Here is a 10896-nt window from a genome sequence, read left to right as displayed (position 1 = left end):
AAGCATTTGAAGAGGTCTCTGTGCTGACTATAACTTCTATCTTTTCCAACAGTGACTATCACAATGGAAATTGCCATGGACATAGCAATTCTTCCTCTGACAAAAACACTTAACAAAAAAAAAAAAATAACGTAGATAGAAGCAACAAATGAGAGACTCTTTACATTACCTTTACAGGTAGATGCTACTGGAGTCCACTTATTGTCGTCTTCACATGTCGATTTTAATGTTTCTCCTTCTGTACAAGTGTAGGTTACTTTAGATTTATAGGTAGTGCTTTTATAGGACTTTGAAGCACCAGCAATGTCTTTTGGTGGTCCACAATCAACTTTTGCAAAAACTGGAAATGACAAAAGAAAATGGTATCAATGGTGATTATAGGTTAGGAGGAGGATAAGGATGGGGAGATAATGACAAATTTAGAATAAAAGATATTGACTGAAACACAAGACAGAAATAGGCATATATACGTATTTATGTATGTCATTGTTAAGTTTTATTTCAAGATTTCTTGCCAATAGACAAAGAGCCAGTTTCTAACCTAGATCCAAAACTCCTTCATTGGAACTTCAACATTAACAACTGGGTATTTTTGCTTCTGTGTATGTGTATATGTATGTATTAAAAAAAAGGCGCAGGAGTGGCTGTGTGGTAAGTAGCTTGGTTACGAACCACATGGTTCCGGGTTCAGTCCCACTGCGTGGCACTTTGGGCAAGTGTCTTCTACAATAGCCTCAGGCCAACCAAAGCCTTGTGAGTGGATTTGGTAGATGGAAACTGAAAGAAGTCCGTCGTATATATGTATATGTATATATATGTGTGTGTGTGTGTGTTTGTGTGTCTGTGTTTGTCCTCCCAACATCGCTTGACAACCAATACTGGTGTGTTTATGTCCCCATAACTTAGCGGTTCGGCAAAAGAGACCGATAGAATAAGTACTAGGCTTACAAAGAATAAGTCCTGGGGTCAATTTGCTCAACTAAAGGCGATGCTCTAGCATGGCTGCAGTTAAAATGACTGAAACAAGTAAAAGAGTAAAAGAGACCAAAATCATTTCGAACTCAATTGATGGGAGTGAAAAAATATAAATTTTCAAAATCTTTTTCTTCCTTTTTTTTCGTGAAAAAATTGGAATGAATCCCCATCAAAACAGAGAAGTTCCAACTTATGTGGGCCATCTGATCCAAAACTCCATTTTGCAGAAATCACCTCTCTGCCCCCTTCCAAAAATTTTACTTACATATTTCTTTGCTATTGTAATCTACACTATTTAAAAGGTATTTGTATAAAATTTCATTAAAACATGCCTATTTTCCAGAAAGTTATGAGGGTAGAAATGTCGGATCCTGTGAATTTTCTGAAGCTCCTCAAAAAATTTGTTTGCAACAAATCTTTACATGCATTTAATTTACAGGTTATAAGTGATTATTTGGTGAAAGTTTCATTAAAAAGTATCTATTTTTCTGGAAGTTATGAGGCAACAAACTCAGTGATGTATCAAACTGTAGATATGCCTTTTTTCAATAAAAGTTAACATTAATGGATTAATGTTAACTTCTATTTACGATTAACAATGCCCACCACTGTGTGTGTATATATATATATATATATATATATAGAGAGAGAGAGAGAGAGAGAGATTCAGATGAATATGGTACTTAGGTTGAGGCATAAGAATTGAGTACGGTATCATCCATACAATTTCAAAGTAAGGTGGTTAAAATCAAAATAAGCAACAAGGATATCCAGAGGTAATGCAGTACGATCGTTTCATGCAACTCCATTTATATATATATATATATATATATATATATATATATATATATATATATATATATGTACACATATATTCACTACAATGATAGGTTGTTGTTGCTGAGAGACAAATACAGTGTGAGAGAGTGTATGCGTGAAATATAGATAGATGTTGCTATACTAATTAGCAAGCTTTCATTGAAAGTAAAAATAAGAGATACAAGATACAGTGTACTTGTATATAAAAAACAATCAAGCAACGTGATGCGCAGTTATTCTAATCAGAGAGATCTTCACCTGCAATGTGGTGTCCAGCAAACCAGTGAATATGGTAAAATAGTAGTAATAATTTAGCCTTAAAAAGTGTGAAAAAGTATATATTACCACAAAAAATGGTATGAAAATTTGTGGATGATATTTACGACTCTGTGAATATGCGGTAGTTTCTGCGAACATTTATCAGTTCCACGAATAACTGGGACCGCAAATGCTGAACTGCGAATAAGGAGGGGTATACTGTATATACTATATTCCCACAAATGCATACCTGTAAATACACACAGACTTAAGAACATATAAATAAAACAGAAATACTCTACTGACCTGGGCTAATAATATAAACATCCCAATTTCCAATGTTGGGTTTAAGTTCACCAGTCAACTGTGTCACATTGCTTAGACCACACAGTTTATCCTTCTCATTGTACTCATAAGAATTACATCCTTCATATTCTTGACAAGCTTCATTACACTCATTTAAGGTTTTATCTTGAAGCTGTTCTAAACTATCCTTCTTTGGTATGCTAACTTTCTTAAGCTTCAAAGGCGTGTCAGCTGGAGAAAGAAATAGAAACAAGAAATACAGTTTATACTCATACACACATAATAAATATTTTAAAGCAAGCAGGGTATAATTTTGCAAATGGACAATTTATTATCAACAAATAATTGATTCACAAAAGGACACGCTAATCAGAATGCATAAAAGTAGTAGAACATTTTCAGACGTATTTGAAACCTTGTCTCAATAATTAGGCTTCAGACAATGCATTTGAATATCTCTCTTCTAATGGTGTAATTTTGTTGGGTCAATACCCCACTAAACTGGTAGTCCACCAATGTATCAAGTGTTGTTATGGCCATTCAATTTTAAAAGAAAACACACCAATGGGGATGTACAAATCGATATTTTACAACCTAAGCTCTGAGGTAAAGTCCGAAGCATGTCTCATAATATACTAGAATTCACATTACTTCTGAAAAGGGAGTCTTATGTTGGAAAAACTATTTTGTGGATAGATTTGCTTGTCCCTGTATACAACAAATCACAAGTTAGTTTTCTCAAATTTTATTCAAAACTTCAATTAGTTGTACTTCTAATTATCTAATAATAATAATCCTTTCCCCTATAGGCACATGACCTAAACTTTGGGGGAGGGGATATTTGATTACATTGACCCTAGTGCACCACTGGCAATTATTTTATCGACACCAAAAGGATGAAAAGGCATAACGATATATAAAGGATATGCTCTTAAGCATTTTGCGCAGTGTGCTAACAGTTCCTTTTTTTTTTTTTGCAGCAATGTCTTTTTGACTGTCCATATTAGTAACTTTCTCAATATCTATAAAGAGATGGTTGTCTATATACTATGAAGCAGGAATGGAATCAGAAATATCAGAAAAAAAATTAGAAAAGATAATTCCAATAATAAAATACAAAGAAATAATTACATTTTACTCGTTGGTAGTAATCTCTGCTTTCGTCTGTTTTTATTTTTGAGGAAGTTGCAGTTTTTTTTAATAAGTAACAGAGTCCACTTGCTTTTGTCATTTCAAATGATACACAACTTTTGTCAGATAAACATTTTTCAGCACATGCATCTGCTGTTACTTTTTTCTTACTCCATAATGTTTTTTCTGTTGCATCCAGAGCTGCATTTTTTACTTTCACAAAATGGATTTGAATATCTAGAGTGTAAATATAATTGAGAAGAATGAAAAATAACAATACTATAAATTTTTGACAAAGAAATAAGGCCAAAAGTTTGAGGCAGGAGTTAATTAATATATTTGGCCCTGGAGGGACCAATAAAATTAAACTGGTCCCTACATTTTATTGGCCCTGGAAGAGCAAAATTATCGTTAGCAGGATTTGTAGTCAGAAGTTAAAGAATTAGAAAAATACCACAACACATTTTGTCTGATGGTAGAACGATTCTGTGAATACATCACCCTAACCAACAACAGTAATTATGATTATTCTTCACAGTAACAATGTTGATAGAAGCAGTTCTTCATATAAGCATATTGCCACACATTTTTCTGTGAGGATACATGAATATAAAGTAACTATTTCTTCACTAGTGCTTGATTTATCAACATCAGAAGGGTAAAAAGCAAAATACATCCTCTTAAGATTAAATCCAGAATATAAAACGATGTAACTAAATGTGGCAGGTCACAGCAAATTACATGAATTTACTGTTTTTGGCCTGGATAACAAAAATGATTGCACTTTCATCGTAATCTTGTGAATTAGTATATGTATGTAGTAAAAGTGTACACTCACAACTTAATGTACCTTTTTTAGTGTGACAATAAAAATAATGATTATCTTTAAGAGTTTGTTTCTTCCAAATTTCTTCACCGGAAGAAGTCAATATAATGATTTTACCATGAATTGAGAGTGAAATCCTAATTAATCATATCTTTGCTCAATAATTAGCCAGTTTAATATTTGTTTTCCATGCAGAAAGGGACCTTGAGTATTTTTCCCTAGTTGTTCTTTTAGTATAAATGTGAACTGAGTGGTGTGGTTCAAGGATCTAGGTTTGATTCTCAGCCTCATCAGTTCACTTGACATGACAGAGACATTACACAATCCCATTGATTTTTTAAAATTATGTGTGGTCATGTCGTCCTTCAACAGTGAATACATAATTGATTCACTGAGCTTATTATTGATAAGCTAGTCATAACAGAAACAATCATGACATGAAATTTTGAGGCAACCCTCTGCCTTACACATCATTAAACCACTAGCATTTAACCAGCCATATCCAGCCCAAAAGTTCTACCTGCTTTATGATTAAATCAGCCATATCCAGCCTTTCATACCTAACCTACAACATCATTCTAGTACAAAATAATCACATCATTGAAATCTTCAAGCTACAAGATGATGCATGATTAATTTCTTAAACTGTGAATAAATAAACATTACCTTTGACAAGAATCTCAATGCTAAATAGCAAGCCTGAGAAAATATGTGGCTCAATATGAATGCTTGATATTGTAATAAATATATAAACATTGGACCAAATATTGTTCACCGTCTTTGCTATGACCAACTGAAGATTGTGGTGTTGAACCAGGCATCAGATTATATCAGAGGATCAGCTATGTCAGATTTGGTAGCTTGCAATATTAAACTTCAATATTTATCATGAGCCAGTGACTGTGAAAACACTTATGCAAGAAATATTAACAAAATCTCCCACAATCACACACCACTATTTTAAGTAAAGGGGATGACCATATAATCCAATGTAATCCTATGGATTACAAAAGATAAAGTACACTGGATGAATTCTGACATGGGTAATGGAATTGGTGGATATCCCATTCTAACAATCAATTGAGAGTTAGTGGATGAATAGAGCACTGGTAATCTAAAGGTTTGCACTGAGCATCAATACCTCCTGACTGGCTCCTGTGCCAGTCGCACATAAAAAGCACCCACTGCACTATCAGAGTGGTTTGCATTAGGAAGGGCATCCAGCTGTAGAAGCACGGTAGACCATCCAACACATGCCAGCTTGGAAAGCAGACATTAAATAATGATGATGATCATCATCATCAATGAAAACTAACTGGCAAATATGTTTTGCAAACCTTTTGGTCACTGAATACTATGGACAACTTCCTAAAATCCTTGGCTTTGCAAAGCCACCAAGGGGTTTTACTAGTCCAAGATAAAAAAATCTACAGTCAAGGAACTACCACTCAACAATCCTGTCTGAGATACTTGCAGCAAAACAAAATCATTTTGCATGCACCCAGTCATTGTTCAGGCATTGTTGACCTGACTTGTGGAATTAAGTGAAACAGCTGCTGTTGTGTTTAAGGTGGTTGCCCCAAACCCTTCGTTAACTGGGCAGAGAAGGCAATTTTACTTGATTTGAAGCTATAGTTGAAGATATTGTGAACCGAAAGGAGCTGAAAGATCAGACAATAGAGACTGACCTCTTCCGTCAATCTCTCACACAAATTTGCACTTCTATAGAAGATAAGAGAGGAGAGAAAGTATTGAATGTAAGGTGAAAGTGGCAAAAATGGTTAGAGTGGATGGAGACCACTGTGCATAAACATGTAGCTCAGAGAAAAGTAATTGGCTTTCAATTTGTTTGTTGACCTCACAAATGCCACTTTCATGAAATAAAAGCACCACCCAGTACACTCTGTAAAGTGGTTGGTGCTAGAAAGTGCATCAAGCAACAGAAACCATGCCATAGGTGACATTTGGGCTTCATGCAATCCTGTGGATCATTGAAAGCTGTTGAACAGTTCCACCCAGGTAGGCTTGGAAAATGAGCTTTAAATGATGATGATGATGATGATGATGATGATGATGATGATGATGATGATGAGGAGGAGGAGGAGGAGGAGGAGGAGGAGGAGGAGGAGGAGGAGGAGGAGGAGGAGGAGTCAATAAAGTAAAACAAAATTTAATGCAAAATCAAATATTAATGGACAGACCAAGACAACAGGAGAGAAAATATTTACATTACCTTTACAAGCAGAAGCTACTGGAGTCCATTTGTTGTCCTTTTCACATGTTGACTTTAGTTTTTCTCCCTTTGGGCAAGTATAGGTCACTTCAGATTTATAGGTGGTGGTTTTATATGACTTCAATGCATTATCAACATCTTCTGGAGTTCCACAATTAATTTGCGCATAATCTGTAATTGAAAACTCTGATGTTTGCCAATGCTGCATGTATATTTGGTGGGAGAGAATGAGGAGATAAACTTTGAATAAGATACTTAGTGGGACGCAGATAAATCTCACTGTCATTTGTATTTCTTTGATTCTGTGATTGGATGTTTATGTGAAGAGTGGGGCTGAGTTATCAACTAATCACCACCTAGTTGTCTGCAACTTGAGACTACAATAGACAGAACTCACAAAACTAATAAGACCAGGTGACTTACTAAATAAAGTGGGAAGCTCTGTTGGATGATGGGATTAGAAACAAATATGTAGACACTATTGCATAGAAATTCAGAGACCTTCCTGAAGAAAATGAGGATGTCAAAATAGTGTAGAGAATGTTTTGCACAGCAGTGTGTAACATGTAAAGGATAGCAACTTGGAGTGGCACCAAGAGGTAAAAGAACTCCCTGATTTAACCAGGAATTCCAAGATACAATGGAAATAGGATTACAAAGAGTGGCTTTTAAATGGGTCTCTCAATTTACATATATGATGCACTGAAGTGCAAAACGTTGATGCAGAAACAGTGAAACTGCTGAAGGCTAAGTTATGGGGAAGACTTTGAGGTTAAACTGGACTCTGACTTTAAATTGACCAACAAAGTGTTCTAGTAAAACCATCCATTGATTTCATAGTGAAAGGTAGGCAAAATGTGCATCTACAAGTGCAATTTAACCACATTGAAGCCAAATTCCTAGAGGTGATTAAAGAAAGCAATCAAATGTGGCAGGGCTACTGGTGCATATGAAATCTGGACCAATATGTTAAAAGCCTAGAATAAAGAAGGTATTTTCTGGATGACTTATCCAGACTAGGCGACATGCACCTCTGCAAAGACACCAAAGTAATGGCAATCTCAGGTAGGAATCCCAATTTTTAAAAACACATGAGAGTGCTCTAATTACAGAGAACTTGCCTTGTTGAGCCTCCCCAATAAAGTCTATGATTTATCTCTGGAAAAGAGATGTAGGGAGATCATTGAGTACAAGGTAGCTGAAGAAGTGTGTCTTCAATCTGAGATGCAGCAAAACCAACAAGTTATGCACTCAATAACAATCTGCAAGAAACTTCAGGAATTTGCCTAGAGGTGTGCACTTGTTTTGTAGACGTTCACAAGGTACATGACCACATCCTGCAGTATATGCTATGAAGAGAGACAAAAGAGAAACTATTTACAGTACCTTCACATACAGATGGAACAGGTGTCCATTTGCTGTCCTTTTCACATTCTGACTTCAGTTGTTCTCCATTTGAGCAAGTATAGGTCACTTCAGATTCATAGGTGGTGGCATTGTACAATTTGAATGCACCAACAACATCTTTTGGAGATCCACAGTCAATTTTTGAGTAAGCTGAAATTGATAACAAACTAATATGAATTCCGCATGTATGTTAGAAGGAAGGTTAAAATTAGGAGATAAAAATGTTACAAGATGGTATCAAAAAGTTTCAGGATGAGACCAGTTTAATAAGAAATATCTTATTAACCTAAGTTTTAACATCATCTCCTTCAAGATAGTCACCTTTGCAGCAATACACTGGTCCCAGCATTCCTGCCACTCTTACAATTCACTGTGTATCTTAACTACGGTGTTAAAACAACAACCTTTAAGCTGCATTTTCGTCTTGGGGAAGAGATAGAAGTCTGCAGGTGCTAAATCTGGTGAATAGGGTGGGCGTAGAAGTGATATAAAGTCACTTTTGGCGAGAAACTCACGAATGTGCAGAGCTCAGTGATAGAGTACATTGTCATCATAAAGACTCTAATTCTTCTAGCTCCACAGATCCAGTCGCTTTTGCTGAATGTCCTCTCTCAAACACTTCACAATGTCACAGTAGAACTCTTGATTGATGAATTCTCTATGCTCAATACCATGGATATTGCTCTATGCTCAATACCACGAAATAAATGATGGGAATGCTATAGATTGAGCTGCAGCTCTGTTGTACTTTCTTCAGTTGCGGAATTTCTATTCTAATTCTATTACAGATTCTGCTATGAGGGAAAGATCATCAGCATATAGTAGTTCTCATGGGCTTCTGTTATGGTCTGGAGGATGATGATGAATGAGAGGAGGCTGCGACCATCCCTTGGTGAACACCTAAATTCATCACTGTACCCATGGCCAACTCTTGCCTTACTAGCAGCATCTCTGTACATGTCCTGTACTGCTTTCACAAGATATTCATCTATCAAACACACACATATATATATATCTTCTCAAAATGTATCACTTTAACTTGGTATATCTACCTGTAAAACGGCTGTGATATCTTGTTTTTTAGTGTAATTTTGCTACCTCTGGTAACTATTAACGTATTTAAATTACTGAAAGTTTTAATAACTGAGATAATATTAATATATACATAAACTAATATATATATATATATATATATATATATATATATATATATATATGTGTGTGTGTAGATATATATGTTTAAATATATTTTTTTACACCAAAAATTTGGCAAAAGAATATAGTATCTGTTAACAATCTTAGCAAAACACTCACAGTTGAGTTTTTGTATATATATATATATATCAACTTTAAATAGAGCTCAAAACTGATCCGTTGAAAATACTTTATTACAATAATAATAATTATTATAATAATAATAATAATAATGAAATTGACCTATGTACATTTTGATAGAACATCCATAATGATTAATACATATTATAAAATATTATAAGATATAGGATACTCCATCTCCTCGGGGTCCCATTATTATTGCTATCATTATTATCATTATTATTAGTAATATATAGCCAATAAAAACAGAAAACATTCAAATCCAATTTTCATAGTTGACCCATGAAAATATACAAAACAGGATGAAAAGGTATTAGATGGCACACAACTGTTCATCCCAAATGTGTAAGGAACGAGCAAACGGCAAATTAACTCAAACCTAAAAATTGTATACTATAAAATTCAGTTACTGATCAATTTAGAACGCTATAAAATTAAAAAAACCAGTTAGAGCAATAATCATCAAAATAAATAAATAAATTTTGTAGAGAGCAATATTACTGAATGAAGAATGGCTAACAAGTGATATGTTTTCAGGTAGCAAGGAAGAAACATGGTACTGGCTGAAGGAGAAATAGAGGTTTGTTGGGAGAAATGTGGGGGAAGGGCAATCTTTTCACATCTTCTGCTTTCAAGGACCATGTCTTATTGCTATGCAGCATTGCAGTTCTTACACACACACACACACACACACACACATGCAAATACACAAACACATGCATACAAATAAGATGAAAATAGTCTACTGACCAGGGTTAGCTATGTACACATCCACATGTTTTTCGCTGGGTTTAAGTTTATCAGTCCACTGAGTCACATTACTCAGAGCACATAATTTATTTTCCTCATTGTACTGGTAAGAATTACATCCATGATGTCTGTTGCATTCTTCATTACATTCCTTTAAGGTCTTATTCTTACGCTGTCCTAAAATATCCTCCTTTGGTATGCTAACTTTTTTAAGCATGAAATGTTCATTATTGGCTAGAAGAAAAAGAAGAAAGAATACATTTTAAATGCAAACATACACATTTACACATCCATACACATGCATTATGCACAAACAACTGATTCACAAAATGACCCACAAGTTACAAAATAATTCACCTGAGTCTTAGAACATCTTAAGACTCATTTTCAAACTTGTCTCAATTTCTAGGTTGCAGACAATTCTTTGTACATCACTAACCTGATAGTGTGCTTTTGTAGGGGTAAAAACTTCCTTTAACATGTGATCAACCAAGATGTCTGTTGTTACAACCATGCAATCTTAAACAAGAGCACATCATCGGAAGAAGAATGTCTAAATGGATTATCCAAAATAAAAACATTCAGGCAAAGGTTTGAGTATAACTCATGATGCAATCAGATCCACATTTATTCTGAAAAGGGTGACTTATGCTGAAAATGTATTTTGTGGATGGATCATGCTAATATAATGAATTGCTCATTTTAATAACAATGCACTTCATATTTTATTCAGAATATCATTAACAGTACTTCTACATAATTATATAATATTTTTAAACTATCTATAAAGTAATAATAACTAGCAATACCCATGGAAATTTCATGGTAAAGTTTATATAGAACCACAAAAATTAGT

General features: G+C 34.6%; 1 protein-coding gene across 1 annotated transcript in view; it reads right to left on the bottom strand.

The window, feature by feature from the left end:
• Positions 1–4021: 4021 nt before the first annotated feature.
• Positions 4022–10896, bottom strand: part of LOC128248837 (uncharacterized) — a 137517-nt gene continuing 130642 nt past the window's right edge. Inside the window, exons 72-75 of the mRNA XM_089358259.1 lie at positions 10041–10274; positions 7930–8105; positions 6544–6750; positions 4022–4168 (exon numbers count right to left, since the gene is read on the bottom strand). Of these exons, the coding sequence (XP_089214385.1) occupies positions 4022–4168; positions 6544–6750; positions 7930–8105; positions 10041–10274 (764 nt within the window). The remainder of the gene's footprint in view (positions 4169–6543; positions 6751–7929; positions 8106–10040; positions 10275–10896) is intronic.

Source organism: Octopus bimaculoides, chromosome 10 (genome assembly GCF_046866305.1).
Source record: "Octopus bimaculoides isolate indiv1 chromosome 10, ASM4686630v1, whole genome shotgun sequence".
Classification (NCBI taxonomy): domain Eukaryota; kingdom Metazoa; phylum Mollusca; class Cephalopoda; order Octopoda; family Octopodidae; genus Octopus; species Octopus bimaculoides.
The sequence above is the reverse complement of the archived record's forward strand: the minus strand, read 5'-3'. Positions and strand labels throughout refer to the sequence as shown.